At 41.9% G+C, this 20,991-nt stretch overlaps 1 protein-coding gene across 1 annotated transcript in view; it reads right to left on the bottom strand.

Moving 5' to 3' along the window:
• Window positions 1-309: 309 nt before the first annotated feature.
• Window positions 310-20,991, bottom strand: part of SMS (spermine synthase) — a 58,035-nt gene continuing 37,353 nt past the window's right edge. The window contains exons 8-11 of the mRNA XM_081114974.1: window positions 11,437-11,551; window positions 9,804-9,883; window positions 3,699-3,814; window positions 310-833 (exon numbers count right to left, since the gene is read on the bottom strand). Of these exons, the coding sequence (XP_080971100.1) occupies window positions 794-833; window positions 3,699-3,814; window positions 9,804-9,883; window positions 11,437-11,551 (351 nt within the window). The 3' untranslated portion in view covers window positions 310-793. The remainder of the gene's footprint in view (window positions 834-3,698; window positions 3,815-9,803; window positions 9,884-11,436; window positions 11,552-20,991) is intronic.

Genomic DNA, 20,991 nt, shown 5'->3' with positions numbered 1-20,991 from the left:
TATGGGGGACAGAAAAAAGCTTCTGACTTTCAACTTCACAGGAAGGCCAAATCTTTTCCTACCCTCAGGTCAATTTTATAATGAAGAACTGGTGAATGTAATAGGCTGTGTGTATCATTTACCACAATGGTAAATGGAAGTCATTACTACTGTTCAAAAAAGGCCCTAAGGCCATCCTATTGTAAAGAGATAAATGACACCGGGAGTGATAAAAGAGAACTAAAAAAAGACCAGGAGACACCTTTGCTCTGTGCAGTAGGAAGTAAGAAAGAGGAGACCTAACTGAAATAAAAGAACAGACACATGAAATTTCTCATTTGTAATTTTAATCCAAGCATTGCTGATTAATTTTTTTTAACTTTCATAAAAGCACCAAATTTTAACCACGTAAGTCAATTCCTTTTTTGGGAAAGAAACACCATCAAGAACTCCCCTCCAGAATAAAACAGTGATATTCATTCCTCCAAACAACCAAATTCAAAGTCTACCAAAACAAAAACAATAACAGCCCACACAGAAAAAAAAAAAAGTAAAAAAAAAATCACATTCTAGGGTTCAGTGCATTTAGCAGCCTTTGCTATGCTAGCTAATCATCCTTCAGCTGACTTTCAAAAAATAACACCCTAGGTCATCAAAATATACATTTTCCATTTGCCTTTTTTTAAATTAAAAAATAAAAAAAGAAAACTTGAAGGAATTCACAATCAATTGCCTGACTCATTTTGATGGCATATACAGCATGTGCAGGTCAGGAAGGCTATTTGTAGCACACATGATGAGGGGCTATTGATCTTCAAGGTTTAGCTTTCTTCCAAACAGTGTAAAATACCCACCTGGACAAGGAGTCAAGGAATGAGAACAGGTAATTCAAAGAACAGGTTATCACTTAAAATGTGGTGGACGAAAAGGGGCCACATGCTAAACTGCCTAACCCAGGAAAGGCCTGTGTGGCAGCCTTGCAAACTCAAGAGACCTAAAGTAACCACAAAGGATGGTCTGAAATGAAAACCTTTAATTAAAAAGCAGCTTATAGTGGGTAGTCATGTCCTAGGCCAGTATCTTCCCCGACAAAGATCAACTAAGATCTTTACTGAGCCTATTGACTTTTTGAATCCAAGATAACTTACCTGTGAAATGTCAGGGCCACTCGTTAACTTCCCTTTTTCCGGACCCCTCAGGACACACCTATGGTTATTATCTTGCTATTTGTTGACTGCTAACTATCCTTTATCCACCTGTGTAAAGGAAGCATGTCTATCATTTTACTTTCTATCCAATCCCAGAGGTCTGGCGCTTTGCTTTATCCCGCCTCCCTACTCTATCACCAATGAATTTCACTTAACCCCACTTATGTCTCCTCCTTTGATTGTAATGTATAAAACAAGGTAAAAAACCCACCATTATAAGAGGCACTATCTCAATACGTTGAATTCTGCTTCCCTGACAGTATGGCTCAAATTAACTCACAAAATTCTTTACAGGTTTAAATGTTTTTTACGTTAACAATTTGCTGGCCTACAAAAATCGCTTAGAGCAGCAATTTTCAATCCTTTTCATCTCATGGCACATTTTACTAATTATTAAAATTCTGCGGCACACCAAAAACTGTTATACTTTTTGCCAATCTGACAAAAGAAGTATCATTTTGATTCATTCATACCAGATGGCTACTGTTGTGTTGGCTGCTGTCATTTTTTTACTTGACAATATAAGGGAAAAGAGGTCAGTGGCCCTGACTAGCCAGGACTGCAGGTTTTAAAAGTTCTTGCGGCACCCTGGCTGAAAACTGCTGGCTGACAGCATTGAGGCAATGAGAATGAAGGCCTCTTCCATAACCCACTTGGCAGCCTGGACACTCACCAACCTATGACACTGAGTTGGGGAGGGGTGTGCGGAGAAAAGGTAATAGTGCTGCTTTCAAGATCTCTAAGATGTTTTAGGAAATTCTTACAAGGGTGGGAGGAAGAGACACAAACAAGAGGGAGGTGAGAAATGGAGCGGGGAGAATGTGGGAGGTGGCAAGAAGAGGAAAAAAAAAAAAGGTGGAAGGACGGAGAAGAGCCGGAGCCCAAGCTGAAGCCTTTTTTCCAAATGTTATCAACTGATTTCTCAAGGCTTTCTGTTAGGGGCAGAAATAGAATATTGGAAACTAATTATAATGATAAGAAATCTTAATCATGCTCTGTTAACCGTGATGGTTCTGTTCTGAGTAGAGGAAACACATTCTAACCTGGCTGGGAGTTGTACGCCCTGGGACAGGGGAGCTAACATCGGAATGCAGTCCATCCTCCTGCCCTGAGAACTGCCTATCGTTATGGAAAGATTTACAACCTCGTGGCTGAAGCAATCTAGTCCTGGAGGCACCTGCGCTTTACAACCCCAGCCTCTATTGCCTGTAATCTGGTCCTGGGGCACCGTGAGGCGCCTGCCCTTTGTGACCACACTCCCTCCACACACCCCCGCAGCCCCCATGACTTGTATGATTATCCCGTGCCCACCTTCCCATGCCTGTAATTCCTATTTCCCCACGTAATCTTTGTCCTCCTACCCAATATAAGCAGCTGGCTTATGGTGGGGGGCAGAGCAGATTTTTGTAGATGACCTGCTGCTCTCCCATCCTGCCGGCAGTATTGGAATAAACACTCATATATGATTCAGCCCTGTCTCTGCTGAGTTGGCTCATGTAGTGACAGGCAGCTCGGACCCCTTGGTTGTCTGGTTGCATTTCCAGAGAGAAACACAGACCTGACTATAAAAATGCTCTAGAGAAGAGCCCTGATGAAGGTGGATGGTTAGTAGGGGGAGAGGTGTTAAAGTCTGCCACAGGCAAGGAAGAACATGGCCCAGCAAGCACAGAGCACTCAAAGCATCCCAGGGAGGACCCTGCGGGGGGGGGGGGTGGCAGGTTATGGCCTCCTGTCTGTCAGAACCTGCCCCACCTTGCAGGCCAGCAGCAATCACAGGAAACTCCGCCACCTCAAGAAAGCAATGCTTTGTCTGCACCCTCCAGTGTGCCTTTGAGGAGGAGGAAACCCATTATAAATTTCCAGTGGCAATGCTCTCATTCTGGTCTGCCCACCCCCCAGTTCTTTTCTTATTTCTAGGGATTAAATTTACTAAGTGGCCCTAATAGAGAATACCAACGTTAAGTTTGAGACCCCGACATTATTTCTAGCTCTCGATTTCTATTGCAAATCAGAATCAAGTGTAGAAACTGATAGTAAAGTAGGATCATCGTAAGATAGAAGTAGAAGGCATGTCTTTAGTCTTTTTGCCGGCAACAGCTGGGGTTCTAAAGCTTCAATGTGCACGTCAATCCCCTGGGGGGGCTGGCTAAGTAAGGCCAGTCACCAGTTCCAGCTTTTCTCATCGGGCAGCAGGCCGGGTGGGGCTTAAGAATTTGCCCATCTAACTATTTCCCAGATGATGCTGCAGGGCTGGGGACCACCTGTCAGAACCAGTGGTGCCTGAACATGAAAACCAACTGGGAGCTGTAGCAGGCCACACGCCAGAATCTGAGGGCAGGACCCAGGAATCAGGATTGTTTTAAAGATCCCAGGGGCTTCCAATGTGCAGCCACGCTTGGAAACTGGGGCCTCATATACTACAGAGAATTCTGTTTATTCAAAATGTTAAGCTGGCATGGGATTGACTTGGTGTTCTGATCTGGCCAACACAACGATCAGGTCAAAGGATACAATTCCAAGTATGAAGGGACACAGACGATCTCCTTTGAGAATTCCACAGGACAATACAGGTGTCCGAGCTGTTCTTCATAGAGTGACAGGGCTTCTGTCAAATTGACACAGTTCCCCTAAATCAAAGAGAGAAAAGCAAACAATGGGATACTGGAGTCCACTGAGGGTCCCACTCATTTGAAGGTCGCTAATAAATAAATGGGACCAATTCTAGCTTTCGGTAAAAGCTCGTCTTTGAAAATGAGATATGGTTTCTGTACTTTCAAAAATTGCCCTGAGCTCTATTTATAGATCCATTAGTTCATTCTTCTTCTACCTCATTTACCAAAGCCATTTCAAATGATTAGAGGATGAGACAATACAAAACAAGCGAGACCAATTTCTCATTTAGGGACACAGCCTTTGTATCAACACCATGCAATAGCAAAGATTCATACACAAAACCCATTCAGTGTAAGTTTTCCCAGTACTCACACTGCATTTAGAATAATGTGTCAAAAATATATTCTGGTGGGTGGCGGCAGATGCGGCCCCTTTCCCAGGGGGGCTGAGGGCCGGCTCCCTCCTCCCTCCTCCCCTTTTTTCCAAATTAAAAAAAATGTGTGTATATATATATATACACACAGATATATAGATATATATATAGATATATAGGTAGATATATATATTTATCTATATAGATATAGATATAGATATAGATATAGATAGATATAGATATATATATAGATATAGATATATAGATAGATAGATATATCTATATCTATATCTATATCTATATCTATATCTATATCTATATATAATATTCTCTGTTTCTAGAGGGCTTAAACCAGTGATGGCCAACCTTTTGAGCTCGGCGTGTCAGCATTTTGAAAAACCCTAACTTAACTCTGGTGCCGTGTCACATATAGAAATTTTTTGATAGTTGGAACCATAGTAAAACAAAGACTTATATTTTTGATATTTATTTTATATATTTAAATGCCATTTAACAAAGAAAAATCAACCAAAAAAACGAGCATCACTGGCTTAAACTATGACCATCATAACAGTCTAAGATATTGGCATAGAACTATATTTACTCCCCATGCTCTCCCTGAAATTTGACTTAAGGCATAAGAGAGCAAAAGTTCATTCACGATAGATACACTAAGGGTATTGCCCAGTTCCAGTCCTTATCAAACATTTTCTCTTGACTTCATTGTTCTAAATTTTCTGCCTTTCTTGCCACCTCTGATCTACTTCACAAGCAGATCAGGGTGGTCAACGAATACAGTAGACATCTGCTAGGGGGCTACAGGGAAAGTATTGTATTCTGGACAATCAAGAATGAACAGTGGCCCACCCCTTCAATTTTCTTCTAGCCTATAACCTAGATGTAACATTTGGAGCTGCAGCAGCCACTGTGTGAGAATAAAAAAAAAAAAAAAAAAGGTGAAGAGAATCAGAGATGCTGGCCAAGAGACATGGTAGAGCTGCTAAATGGATACCTCATCTGCATGGTTCTACAGCACTGCTTCTAAACTTTTTATTTTTTCATCACAAGTTGCCAACAGCACTTTCTTTTCTCTTTTCAACATCCTGTTCTGAGGCTTCCTTGGCTTTTTCTGCCCAGGTGCCAAAGATCTGGGCACTGGTGCAGGCCACGCAAAGACTGGTGAATGCCTTGAAGTTCTTCTCCTCCAGTGATGACCCTGACTTTCTCCTTCTTGTAAACATTCCTTATGGGCATGACTGTTCCTGTCTGGGTGGCCAACTTGAGTTCTTCAGCAAAACTGTCTCCCTTCTTGGGGGCCTCGGGTTTACTGGGGAAGAGTATGAGCTTGGAGCGGTACTCCTTCAGGCCGCAGCACGTTGGCCTGCAGGGACTCAGTGGACTTGTTCTGCCTCCTCGGATCCACCAAGATCCCAATGGTCCGGGCCACCCTTTTTATGGATGCCAGTCACTCTAATTCCTCCAAGCTGAAGCCCCTGCTGGCTCACACTGTGCTGAGGTACCTCACTGTGGGGCATCTCTCCATGGACAGTATGGGTCTGGATACAGGGCATGCTTTGGCTTGCTGGGCCTTGCACTGTTGGATCCCGCATGTGGTGGTTCAACCATGTGACAATGCACAGCTGCCAGACCTTGTGGAAGTGGGGCTTCAGGATCATGCCAGTGTGGGCCTTCTCTGAAGGAGAACCAGCACTGGAAAGCAGTGGCTCTCAATGTTTAGTGTACACAGGAATCATAGGTGATCTTGCTAAAATACAAATTTTCAATTAGTAGGCTGGGGGTAGGGTCTATCATTTTAGCACATTATCTCCCCAAGTGCTTTCATAATAGACTTAGAATATAAGATCGGCATTTAATGCCACCTGTTTTCTTTCTTTTTTTGGCCACCTATTTTCTTTTTTTTAAACATATTTCTATTGACTTTAGAGAGGGAGGGAGAGGAAGAGAGAGATAGAAACATCAATGATGAGAGAGAATCATCAATCAGCTGCCTCCTGCAAGTCCCCTACTAGGGATCAAGACCACACAACCCGGGCATGTGCCCTTGATCAGAATTGAACCATAACTTCCTGGTTCATAGGTCAATGCTCCATCACTGAGCAACACTGGCTGGGCACCACCTACTTTCTTTTAACCACTGAAGTTCATAACATTCAGAGGGCTAATGAATGTATGTGCTGATTCTATTTCTTCAAAAGAATCTCACTGTCAATTTGCCAAAAAAATAGGCATGTACAATATAAGATGAAAATTATTCACAAGTTAAGACAGCCTGTGATGTAAGCATTTTTGAGGATAATCTTTCAAAACCAATCAACCAGCCAGCCATGGGCAAGCCGGTAGACGGAACTATTCTGAGAACTGGCCTTGGTGGTTTTAACTTAGCACATTCGCTCAGCATGACGTCATCCTTCAGTGCCAGCCAGTTTAGTAACCCATCATCTAGGTCCTGCAGTGGGATTTGGCCAAAGTGCCCTTGGCCAGCATATAATTTGGTTTCAACATCAAGTTCAGCATGAGAGCATATAAACACCACATGTGTAATTTAAGACTCACAAATAGAAAACACTGCCTGGTTGTTTTTAGAGCACATCACCCCTGGGGAAGCTGTAGAATAGAAATGCCACCGACATACACAGTTCAATGGTTTCCCTTGCCATCCTAAAATTGACACCACACTCTCTTCACAGAGGGATAACGGGAGAACCTCCTCACAGAGAATGTGGTAAGGAAATAGGATACTTTCAATTTGTTCTTCCCCAACACTGTCAAAAAGCAGCTTAAAAAAGAAAATAAACTCACCACAAATAGAGACCTACCCAAAAAAGTAACATGATGCATTCCACTTTCCTGTTTATTTAAATAGAACTACTTTTTTTTAAATTTTCTTAAGAAAGACACATGGAAAATGCAGAACAAAAATCTAATAGCAAAGAATTAAGCACTTATTAAGGATGAGAGAAAGGGAATAATGGGGCCATGGGGGGGGGGGGTTGCACTCCAAGGGAGTAAATCCCAATTCAGTAGCTTCAGTTCTAGAAAGTTCTCCTTGACCCATGTTAGATGTGGGTAAGTGAATCTTAGTTTTTTACTTTAGATTTCTGTATTGCTTGTGTCTTCTAAACTTAACAGTTAGCATGTATTACTTCTGTATGTAAAAAGCAGGTGCAAAAGTATACATCCTTAAGGACTCCATTTTTATTGAGTTCAAAAGCAAGGAAAACTATACAATATAATGATTTAGTATATCACAAATATGTGAAACATCTATAAAGAACAGCACAGGAATAAAAAACCCAACAACACTAAAGGTAGTTTACTTCTAGAAGGTGGGCATGGATTAGGGAGGGATGGAGATGTGTCAGTGGTACTGGCAATGTCCAATTCTCAAGTTAGGGGAGTCAGAGTTTGCTTATACTTTGCATTATAATTTACATGAATGTCACACACATTATCAAAAAACCTAGACTTAATGGGGAGTGGGGAGTAAAGGGAGGGAGGCCAAGTCTCAGGATATGCCTCCTAGTCCTGTGAAAGCAATTCTCTCCCAGATTCAGATCAGATCCCCCATCCAGCAGAGCCAAAATCCAGGCACTCCATGATGCTTTCCCCAGCTTTGTGGCACAATGACAAGGTCACAGTGACACCAATGACATTAGGAACTCGGTACTGTGATGCAAGCAATTTTAAGCAGAAACATTTAGCTTTTGTCAATCACCAAGCAACAGGTCAAACAACACTTTCATCCCATCTAAACCTTACTCCAGTTCTTTTCTTTTTTATCTTTATTGTTGAAAGTATTACATATGTCTCCTTTTTCCCCCATTGACCTCTTCTAATATGCCTCCACCCTCTGCCCCAGGCCTTCACCACCCTATTCTATTGTCTTACTCCAGTTCGAAGCAACACACTTGAGGAAGGGAGGTGGGTATAACACATGCGGCCCACAAGGAATATTTTTGCAGCCCAGCCAATATAATGGTATGTAAGAAACATTTTAATAACAATTTCATAACCCTTGGGGGGGGGTAAGAGATCAACCGAAGGACTTGTATGCATGCATATAAGCATAACCAATGGACACAAGACCCTGGGGGGGGTGAGGGCATGTGCCAGGGGGTGGGGGAGGCCGGGGGAACATCAATGGGGGGGAAAAAAAGGAGACATATGTACTCCTATCTGTAATAATTTAAACAATAAAATAAAATTTAAAAAAAATTTGTAACTTAATTTTTACAATATCCTGTTATACATAATTATTAATAACAAACTACAACGTTTGCTAATGACTGATGACTAGAATCGTGTTGCATTCACTTCCCTTACGCATCTTACGCATAGGCGCACCACTTCTCTCCACTAATACTAGCAGCAAATAGTTTAGCAGTCGATGGCCACATCATTAGTCTTGGACTGACCTGTTTGGTGTGCGCAACAGGAAATATTTCACTTTCGGAGAACAAGAAAAATAGGTTTATTTGCGTTATACTTATTAAATTTGTGCAGTTATTCAGTGTCTGGTAAGTTAATGTTCAAGAAAAAATATTAATTTTTATTAAAATGTCCTATTATTTTATGTTAACGATGACTCATTTATTTCAGCCCTTTGTCTTCAGCATGTCTCTATTGAAATAAACCTACATTTCTATGAAAATTGAAGCTTCTGTTTTTTGAGGCCCACATAAACTTAAATTTGTTTATTTGGCCCGTGTTAGTGTTAGCCTATGAGTTTGACATGCTTTGGTGTAAACCAAGGGTGTCTTCTGAGCTTATCACCTGGCAGTAAAAAAAAAAATATTGCACTGTGGCAATTATATCAGTATATCCAGAATCAAACCACCCTGCACTCTTGACTTGACCACTGCTTCTTCAAGGGCCTACAACCTCCTTAGTTCATGTATGCCATCACACATTCAACCATTTATCATTCCTGGGTATGATCAAATGAGATAGCCTGGCATCTCCAACTGTAATGAATGCAGGGACAGGAAACATGTCCTAATACAGCTTTTGAATTTCTTGGAAACTGGCACAGTCCTGAGCATATAATGTGATTTTTCATAAAAGTCAGTTGGCAAAGGCAAGTTATCAAGGCCTGGATCATTAATATTTAATGAATGGGCCATGGTGATCTGTTAAGGTAGTGTTTTTATTAATCCTCCCTATTGAGATATCAATTCTCTGAGAAGGCAGTCCACTGGACAAATATTCTCAATGAAAGAAAACAGTTCCACTTTCCTCCTAGCTCCACTTGTGAAAGTTCCCCAACTCACTGAATGTGGGTTGCTTTTATAAGAATAAGCTGACTTTGAGCAGGTTTCATTGCAGATTTCCTATAAAGGGGGAAATCACAATCTCTGTCTCCATCTCGTGGCAGCAGCTCATACTACAGCCAGAGCCCAAGGTTGATAAATCCGGTAACAAACAGAATACAAAAGCTGATTAATTCCCAAAAGATGCCAGGTCGGCTATTTACAAACTTACTGCTTCAAAGATCATAATTATGTTGTTCTATCCTTACCAGACATAAATTGCATGAACATGCATTCACATTTCAAAATAGAAAATGCTTATTAAGAGTTTGGGGGGTGGGGAACAGTTAAGAAGCCTACCTGTGTAAAATATTTCCCATCCTGTTTCAGTACTTTCATGGAGAGATCAAGAATCAGTCTGAGAAACTCCCATGTGGAATCTGGATGTTGAAAAATGTAGGTTTATTAAATATGGGTTTGCATGCATCAGAAACAAAATGCATCAATACTCAATAATACCAAAGAAAGAGCCTTGAGCTTAAGACCCAATATTGAAGAGCTTATTAATCAATGAAAATGTATTCTCACTTATCTATACTAATAAAATGGTAATATACTAATTAGAGCGAACATCCATGCGGACAAAGCCACAGAGGCCACAAGGGCCTAGTCCAGGGGTCCTCAAACTTTTTAAACAGGGGGCCAGTTCACTGTCCCTCAGACTGTTGGAGGGCCGGACTATAGCTTAAAAAAAAACTATGAACAAATTCCTATGCGCACTGCACATATCTTATTTTGAAGTAAAAAAACAAAACGGGAACAAATACAATATTTGTATTTGCATGTGGCCTGCAGGCCGTAGTTTGAGGACCCCTGGCCTAGGGCCACCATGGGAGCGGAGGCGGGGCTGCCGCCACAGGAGTGGGAGCGAAGGCGAGGCCACTGCTGCAGGAGCAGGAGCGGAGGTGTTGCCTCCTCTCCTGGTCCCAGCGCCACGCCTCTGCAGAGGTTAGATGGGGTGCGACCTGCTGTGCCTCAACCTCCCACAGCCCCTCCCCCCGCCGGCCTGGCCCAAGATTGCCCCCTTCCCACCAGTGGGCAGGGGGCAGGGCCAGCACTAAGAAGCGAGGGCCTACTGGCTGGCAGTGGCAGCAGCAGTGGGGTGATGGGGTGCTGCCTTCCCATGATCGGCCTAGTCGCCTCCCACAGAAGGAGGCCTGACTGCAGCTTAAGCCCACTCCCCGTCAGTAGGACATCCCCTGATGGCTCCCAGACTGTGAGAGGGGGCAAGCGGGACTGAAGGACCCCCCACCCCCAGTGCACGAATTTTTGTGCACTGGGTCTCTAGTGAATATATAAATTGGGTATCTTGTACACATGTGCACATACCCAAGTGGGTCAAAAGCAAATGTGTTTTACTTGAGAACACCAATAAAGATTCGACACAAAAGGCAGTGGTTGAAATCTGCAAGACGACAGCTTTAAGTAAGGGGGATAAGCAGCAACATCTCAAGAGAGAAACTGCAAAGGTCATCAGATAGGGATCCAGCCTGAAAACTCAGCAGGAAGACAAGGTTATAGAAAAATCATTAACACTCAAACCCCAACCCAGCAGTGATTTCAAGCCTGGGGTTTGAGAAAGGAACTGTCTCTGGCGTTGTTTAGGCAGGTCACCAGTTTGTCCCATTACAGGTTAAAAATCACCTAGGGCAAATTATCAAACAAGCTAATGTATTAGTGATGTAATTATGAGTCATTTTATTTCATGTTTGTTTCAAATGACAGTTAATTTGCTCATTTAGGAACAGGACAGGATTTGACCAAAGCCAAATACAGCCATCTTTCCACCGTGGGCCTCAGTTTAACTACCTTTAAAAAAAATGAAGACACTTAACTAGATAATCTCCAACATCCTATCATTCTCACATGGTGCGAAGAAAAACATTTCCATGAACATTTCCGTTCTTGTGGTTAAAAACAAAACAAAATCTACCTTCTTCCGGAGATGTGGAGATTGGAACAGCTGTCAAATCATTAATCACATAATCAAACTCTCTCCCTTCTTTGGCGTACCTCTTCAGTACCGGAATACAGTCCTCTACTAGAACCTTCCAGAAAGAACAGAAATAATGCGGGTGAGCCAACACATGTGGAAATAGTTAAACACTTGTAGAGGAAGAGGAAAATTCAAGCTGGAGCTGACATCCCACAGCACCTGCCACACGAATAAAAATGACTTCCACCCATGCCTATAAGAACTAAAATTCAGTGCTTACTATATGTTTCATGTGCCATCTCATTTTATCTAAACAACTCTGCAAGTGCTATCATTATCCCTGTTTTATAAATGGAGAAAACAAACTTACGAGGATACCAAGTTTACCCAAAGGCACCCAGTAACAGAGCCAAGAAGTATACCTAGTTATCTGAAACCCTAATCTATATCGCCTCTCATACTATCTGTATTTTCTTCCACTTTTAGTTTTTCTTCTACACGAGTACTGAATAACTTCATTGTCTATTGATGTATTTTTGCACTTTACTCCAAACTCTTAACCTAAGGTTTTTCAATTTCCTCTAACATTTGTGAGTACCGACGGTAATAAAGCCATGTAATACATACCAGCTCCCAAAACAGAGTTATTAAGGAGGTAAGTATAGCAGCTAAGAGCTGGAATTCTCATCGAGCCACTATAGTAAATTCAGGAACTAAGTTTGGGGGTTGCCTTATCTTTGAAGTGCTGGGGACACATCTGGCTCTAGGCAACATCCTAAACTAGGCAAGAGTTATTCCCCTTGTCTTTCATTTTTCTAGCTGCAAAATACGTATTTGTGTAAAAAAAAAATCACATATAACAAATAAATCAGAAATCAAGGTTAGCCTGGCTGGTGTTGCTCAGTGGTTGAGCATCAACCTATGAACCAGGAGGTCCCGGTTCAATTCCTGGTCAGGTCTCCATCCCCACAGGAGGCAGCCGAAAAATGATTCTTTCTCATCATTGATGTATCTACCTTTCTTCCTTCCTTTCTCTCTCTCTCTCTCTCTCTCTCTCTCTCTCTCTCTCTCCCTCCTCCCTCCCCCCCCGCCCCCAGCTTCTTCTCTGAAATCAATAAAAATATATTTTTGTAAAAAAGAAAAAAAAAGAAATCTACCTTGCCACAATTCCCTAAAATAATCTATTCCAGATTTGCTCTTACACATATACTCAAAGTCACATCTTTTTTTTCTTAATTAAGGTATTACATGTATTCTTATCCCCCCTTTGCCCCCGCCCCCCCCACCACACTCATGCCCTCACACCCCTGGTGTCTGTCTCCATTGGTTATGCTTATATACATACACACAAGTCTTTTGGTTGATCTCTCCCCCTTACCCCCACCCTCCCCTGCCTTCCCTCTGAGGTTTGACGGTCTGATCGATGCTTCTCTGTCTCTGGATCTATTTTTGTTCATCAGTTTATGTTGTTCATTATATTCCACAAATGAGTGAGATCATGTGATATTTATCTTTCTCCAACTGACTTATTTCGCTTAGGATAATGCTCTCCAGGTCCATCCATGCCGTTGCAAATGTTAAGAATTCCTTCTTTTTACAGCAGCATAGTATTCCATTGTGTATATGTACCACAGTTTTCTAATCCATTCATCTGCTGATGGGCACTTAGGCTGTTTCCAAATCTTAGCTATGGTAAATTGTGCTGCTATGAACATAGGGGTGCATATGTCCTTTCTGATTGGTGTTGTTTGTTTCTTGGGATATATTACTAGAAGTGGGATCACTGGGTCAAAAGAGAGTTCCATTTTTAGTTTTCTGAGGAAATGCCATACTGTTCTCCACAGTGGAAAGTCACATCTTTTAAGGTAACTAAATCTTATGGTCCCAATCTATCTATATAAAACCCTAATATGCAAATCGACTGAATGGTGTAACAGCCGTTTGCTATAACATGCACTGACCACCAGGAGGCAGACACTCAAAGCAGGAGCTGCCCCCAGCCCACAGGCCTCCACCGGCAGCAGCAGGGAGTGGGGCTGGCGAGCGGGTGATGCCAGGCCAGCCTAGGTGGGTGCGAGTGAGGGACCCAATCACCCTGCCAGTCGCCCCACAGATGGGCCCTGATTGCCAGCCAGATCTAGGGACCCTACTTGTGCACGAATTTCATGCACTGGGCCTCCAGTGTTTTATAATGTGCTTCACTTAATACATCATTTAACTGTAACCATGGAAAAACAGTAAAGACACTAACACTAACACCCCAGCTGCCTTCAATCTATTTATCAATCCCATTTAAGTGCTTAAAAAATCTCGTTTTTTCTCTGTGCTCATAAAGATTCTTATAAAGTCTCACCTGCAAATAAAAACAAGTGCTTGTTCTTTTGTAAAACTAGGATCACACACATTGTTCTAAACTTGGAAATATTTACCTAACATCATTCCAGGTAATGATGTTTGTAAAAACTGTATCATTCCATTAAAATGTTCTACACTTATCATCTTTGAGCCTTGGCCTCTACAAATACAGCCATAATAAACCTCCATAATAAAGTATAGATGCTTTTTTGTCTGTGGGCTGGATGCTCAAACACGGGATTGCTGAGACAAAGGCATGTGCATTTTAGTTTTTAAGGCAATTCACACTCCAATCATCAATGCATGTGAACAACTGTTTCCTTTCATCCTTCCCAGCACTGGCTGTTGTCCCCCTTCTTCTATTTGTATCAAATCCCTTGCTAATATTTTCACATGAACTTCTTGTGCCACCAATAGGGGTGAACATCTTGTCTTAAACGTTTTCAGGTTATTGACTTCTGCCTTCTGAGAAGTACCAATTCATATGGTTAAACCAATACCACATGATCTCACTCATTCATGGATAATAAAGACCATTATAAATTTATGAACAATAATAGATACAGAGGCAGAGCTGCCTCAAACTGATTGTCAAACTGCAGCGGAAAGGCCAGGGAGGGTTGGGGGGGCAGGAGGGAGGGGGGTAAGAGATCAACCGAAGGACTTGTATGCATGCATATAAGCATAACCAATGGACATAAGACACTGGGGGGTAGGGGAGGATGGGGGATTGTCAAGGGCGGGGGGGGGGGAAAGGACACATATGTAATACTCTTTGTAATACTTTAAGCAATAAAACAATTAAAAAAAATGTTGTAGGGTCTCTTTATATATTAAACGGATTAAGTCCCTGTCCTGTTTGTTAGCAGTATTGTTTTCAGTCTGCCTTTTGGTTTTGTTTACAGTATTATGTTGTCATTACAATTTCTGAGGTTCTTGTCCTTTTTAAAAATGTTTCCCAACTCCTAAACTTTCCTATAAATTTTAGTTTTATTTTTGTTTTTTAATATATTTTTATTGATTTCAGAGAGGAGAAAGGGAGAGGGAGAGGGAGAGATAGAAACATCAATGATTAGAGAGAACCATTGATCGGTTGCCTCCTGCACACCCCCTACTGGGGAATGAGCCTGCAACCTGGGCATGTGCCCTTGATTGGAATCTAACCAGGGACCCTTCAGTCTGCAGGCCGACTCTCTACCCACTTAGCCAAACCAACTAGGGCCATGTATTAGTTTTTATAGAGAGAGCTTAAACCATCTGAAATTGATTTTTCTATGGCTTCTAAGGTTAATTAGCTTTGTTCTCATGCATATACTAGTATACAGTCCATGATGCCAGCATCACTTATTAAATCAACTCAATCGCCTTTACCCAAGCAAAATGATTAGTAGAATGAAGGAACGGAGTGAAGAAACAGAATGGAGTGAAGAAATAAAATGGAGTCACTATGGTCAAGCTGCTAAATTATCAAAATAAAGTAAGCTGAGGCACAAATGACTGTATTCTTGCCTTAACTATCCTAGGAACTAAAACTTCTGAACTTCCCAGTCCTGCGTCAATACCTGCATACACAGCTGCTGGTTGTGCATCAATACCTGCACATACATCAAACCCTCAGATGACCATATGAATGACCTCCAGAAGAAATTATTCCATTGTCCAGATCACGGGACATGTGAAGCTTACCATCCTGAACCGACTCATGGGCTAAGAATGCAGGATGAACTCTATTTAAGAATGTACTTTTTACTATAAAAACTCTCAGTTTTTCTTTCTGCTTTGGAAAACTTTTGGCATTGCCTACCTGAATGTCCCATTTGTAAACCCTAATACCCTTGAATAAATCTCATTTATTGCTAGCCAAAGCCTTCTGACTCTTTTGAGCTGAGTCAACACACCTTACACCACATATTAGCTGCATGTGTTCAAGCCTCTGTGACACTCCTCTTATCTATCTGTCTCTTCCTGTGTCTACATCATACTTCCTATTGGATTACAAGAGGGCAAATCTCCCTTCACTACAGTTATTTTAAATGTTTTTCTTGGCTATTCTTAGAAACTTATTGTTACAAATGAACTTCAAAATCACTTGGTCAAATTCTAAAAACTCCCTTGGGATTCTCTTTAGAATTATTTATCATTAGGATGAAAGACATTGTTCTGATATTTTCATCCAAGAAATGTAATGTCTCTCCACAGATTCAAACTTCAGTTGCTTTCTTTCAATAGGATCTTAACGTAATTCTTATCAGTCTCACAATACTCCGGATTTGTGTTAAACTTATTCCTAGGTATTTAACAACTGGTTACTACTCTAAATAGGATTTCCAATCTACACTCCACCCCAATTTCCATTCAAACTGTTTTGTGGTTAGCATAGCAGGAGCTTTTAAGTCTGTCTTTCTGCAATCACTTTACCAAATTTTCATGAATTCAACTAGATTTCTAGATGAGTTTCCTAGATCTTCTAACCAACTGGCAAATAATTTCTTTCTATATTTATATTCTTTACATTTTCCTGCCTTACTGAAGTACATAAAGCCTCAAAAAGAATGCTGAATAAAGGGAATAAGCATCCTCACCCTAGTTTCAGAGGAAATGCCTTACGTATTTTTCCCTTATGGACGAGAAAGGGGCCACATACTAAACTGGACAGGCTCAGGGGAGGCCTGTGTGGCCACCTTACGAACTGAGAGACCTAAAGGAACCACATATAAGATGGTGTGAAGTTAAAACTTCCTAATTAAAAGCAGTCATGGTGGGTAGTCATGTCCTAGGCCTGTATCTCCCTTGACAAAAGTCAATCTTTACCTTAACTGTGCCTGTCGTTTTTTGTTTGTTTTTTTTTTGCATCTAACATAACATACCTTTGGAATGTCAGGGTAATATCTTTTTTGTCCAGACCCCTTCACTGCACCAGAGCAGAGGCCACAAAACCCCTCATTGTTATTATCATGTTGTTAACTGTTAACTATCCTATACCCACCAATGTAAAAGAAGTATGTTTTACTTTTTATCCAATCTCAGAGATTCTGCCCCCAGTTTTGCTTTACCCCGCCTCTATAATCTATCACCAATGGATTTCATGTAACTGTGCTTATGCCTCCTCCTTTGAGTCTAATGTATAAAGTAAGGTGCAAAACTGCCAAGCTCAGGAGCAGTTTCTCAATCAGTTGAGATTTTGCTTCCTGGCAATTTTTGTCAGTACGGCTCAAATAAACTCATAAAAACTCTCTACTTGTTTGAATCTTTCTTGAGCTGATACCACCCTATCTAATAAAAGAGTAATATGCAAATTAACCATCACTCCATGACAAAGATGGTGGCACCCATAGCAGCCAGGGCAGGATGCTGGCGGCGTCACCCCGGCAACGTGAGCCCAGCAGGCATTGCTGTGGTGACCCGGAGCAGGCAAGCGCCCAGCAGTGCCTGCCGGCAGTCACTCTGGCAATCCGCAAGCAGGCAAGCACTGCCCACAGGCAGCACCCAGCAGGGCCTGCTTGCCCGTCGCCATGGTGTGGAGCAGGCAGGCCCCGTAGAGAGCAGAGAGCCACGGGGAGCGGGCCTAAGCCGTCAGTAGGACATCCTCTGAGGGCTCCTGGATTGGAGAGGGTGCAGGTCGGGCTGAGGAACCCCCCTATTCCCGCCCCCCATGAACGAATTTCATGCACCGGGCCTCTAGTCTTATATAATAAAAGGCTAATATGCAAACAGACCGAACGGCAGACCAACCAACCGGTTGCTATGACGTGCGCTGACCACCAGGGGGCATGTGTGGAACATGATGTGTGGAACATGGCAGGCTGTCAGCGCATGGGAGCAGTGGCAGCGGGAGTGGGGTTGCCGGCAGAGAGGGGACCGGGGGCCGCGGCAGGAGGGGCCAGGCAAGGGTGCAGAGGATGGGCCGAGACCCAGCCCTGTGCCCACCGTAGCCTCGCGGCTCACAGTTCCTTTCGAGGTGCACAAATTCATGCACTGGGCCCCTAGTTTAATACAATATTATCTTTAGGTTTCTGATGGTTTCTATTATGTTTAGGTAGTTGCCCTTCTTTTGCAATTTTATTTTACCTAAAGAAATTTCATTACCCTTTGTGAGAACATCCATGGACCTGGAGAGCATTATGCTAAGTGAAATAAGCCAGTCAGAGAAAGACAGGTACTATATGATTTCACTCATATGTGGAATTTAACTAAACTACCAAGCAAAATAGAGACAGACACATCGATAGAGAGCAGGCAGACAGCTCTGGTGGGGGAAGGGAGGTTGGATGGGGTTAGAGTGGCTGAGCAAAAAAGAATCAAAGAGAGAGAGGCCCTGGCTGGTGTGCTAAGTGGTTAGAGCACCAGCCTGCGCATGGAAGGGTTTGATTCTAGGTCAGAGGCACATACCCGGTTGCCAGTTTGATCCCTGCCCCGATCAGGGTGAGTGCGGGAGGCAACCAATCAATTTGTCTCTCTCACATCACATAGATGTAGATGTTTCCCTCTGCCCCTCTCTCTCCCCCTCCCACTATCTAAAAAAAAACAACACACACACACATAAAAAAAAAATGGGAAAAATATCCTTGGGTGATGATTAACAAAAGAGAGAGAGAGAGAGAGAGAGAGAGAGAGAGAGAACTCCCATGGATATGGACAATAGTGTGGTGATTACGGGGGGTGGAAGACGGCATAGAGGGGATAAATGGTGATGGAAAAAAATAAAAGAAAATTTTAAAATATTTTATAAATACTTCTAAGCCAACTGGATGTCATAAGACAAATATTTTGATCTTTGAAAAAAAGAATGACTATATATTCCCAAATACTTTAGCATCTATTAATGCCAATTATTTTCTCCTTTAAATTATTCATATAATAAATTATGTTGACTTCTTTAAGATTCATATTTTTACATTTATGAACTAAACTTTCTTGCACATAATATATATAAGTCTTTAAATAAAGTGTCAGATTTAACTTACTACTATTTTATACTTGGAAATCTTGCCCATACAGAAATCGGCTTTTAGTATTCTTTTTGTACTATTTTAATGATTCTTTTATAAGTGCTTTGGAACACTTACTATTTTCTAATAAAAGGTTATCAGAGTAATTTTCTGTTTTTCAAAAGACAAACAGTTGAAAGGTCCTGGTGATTTGTTGATGGTAGAATTTTAATGCCTAAGGGGCTTGTCTGCCGCTGGCAGGGAGACCAGCAACCTCCACCCCTTTAGAGCTGGGAAAACTGTGTGCCTCAGAAGAATTGTACAGGCTTCCCCTGCTGGTTGTTCTGTTCCAGAAAGAAGGCAGGGGGAAAAGGATATGTTCAGGCAAACAACTTCCTCAAGAGCCCAGCAATTTCAAAAATACTACTTTCCCCTTCTCTAAAATGTCCAACTGTCTGTGTCACCTTCTGCCTTCAGTGCTCTGCCCTCGGATGGATTTTCAAGTGGAAAGGTTTATTTCCCAGGCCATTAGTAAATCTTCCCATTTATATATGCCCTTCTATATATATATATATATACAGCCTAAGCCAGTGGTCAGCAAACTCATTAGTCAACAGAGCCAAATATCAACAGTACAATTTAAATTTCTTTTGAGAGCCAAATTTTTTAAACTTAAACTATATAGGTAGGTACATTGTTATTAACTTAATTAGGGTACTCCTAAGGCTTAGGAAGAACCACACTCAAGGGGCCAAAGAGCCGCATGTGGCTCGCGAGCCGCAGTTTGCCAACCACGGGCCTAAGCGACCATTATGACAGAACTACTGGAACATCCGGTTGACCAGTCACTATAACACACACTGACCACCAGGGAGCAGACACTCAATGCAGGAGCTGCCCCCTGGTGGTCAGTGCACTCTCACAGTCAATGGCCTGTGGCCCCTCCCCCCAGCCAGCCAGCCCACCATAGGCCTCAATCACCAGCCAGGCTGAGGGACCCCACCTGTGCACAAATTTGTGCACCAGGCCTCTAGTTAATTATAACAGTGCACAACTCCACATGCACAACTCCACAGTATTGCAGGTTTGGTTTGGGGTTCTGTTTGGTATTTTCCTTAATTCATACAAGGAATTAGGAATCTGAATCACTCCTCTAAAATTACCCTATAACTTTGAATAAAAGTCCTTCAAACTCTAAGTTTAATCTTCATCCATAAAACAGAAATAATATCTGCTTGGTACACATGTGAGCATGCAATGTTAAGACACCCAGGGCAGAGGGCCTGGCTAACAATACAAACATTATTTGTTAACAATGGTAACTTTTAGCTCATTGTGAAAAAATCTGTCATGCTCTGAAGAACCTAATCCCCCACTTTTAAACTTTCACATAGTATAAGTAAAATGTATATTTTTTCCTCATGCCCACAAAACAGTCAAAACTGCACTCTAATGTGGAAATAATTCCTCTCTCAGCTTAAAAAATTAACATGTGTGTACTGTGAAATCAAATTTGGATGCACACACTTTAGGGACAATGGGATGGAGTAATTTATAAATCAACAAACTGAAGCTCTCATCTAAAATGTCTATACATCTAGAGATACACAAGATTTTTATTCAAATAAAATAAGTATTTGCTTGATTATATTGTTCTAAAAAGTACTGCAGGTATGAACATCAAACATGCATCCTAAATTATAATACAAATGTATCCTACAAACTGTAATGATGGGTGGACTTGCAAGTACAGTAGAATTTAGGACAGGAACCAGTTTGCTTAGCAAATTCCCTCTGAAAGACCCAGACACAGAGAGATTATCCAGGGTAGAGAGACAAAAGGTGGTGGTTGTCAGGTCATAAAATGGTACATGACATCTTTTATATAGAATGAGCCCTAACCGATTTGGCTCAATGAATAGAGCATTGGCCTGTGGACTGAGGGGTCCAGGGTTCGATTCCGGTCAAGGACATGTACCTTGGTTGCGGACACATCCCCAGTGGGGTGTGTGCGGGAGGCAGCTGATCGATGTTTCTCTCTCACTGATGTTTCTAACTCTCTATCCTTCTCCCTTCCTCTCTGTAAAAAATCAATAAAATATATATTTTTTAAAAAAACAATGAACCCTAGCAGGTTTGGCTCAATGGATACAGCATTGGCCTGAGGACCAAAGGGTCCTGGGTTCGATTCCGGTCAAGGGCACGTAATTTGGTTGCAGGCTTCTCCCCAGCCTGGGCCTGGTTGAGGCTCGTGCAGGAGGCAACCAAT

Source organism: Myotis nattereri, assembly GCF_964212035.1.
Source record: "Myotis nattereri genome assembly, chromosome: X".
Lineage (NCBI taxonomy): Eukaryota > Metazoa > Chordata > Mammalia > Chiroptera > Vespertilionidae > Myotis > Myotis nattereri.
The sequence above is the reverse complement of the archived record's forward strand: the minus strand, read 5'-3'. Positions and strand labels throughout refer to the sequence as shown.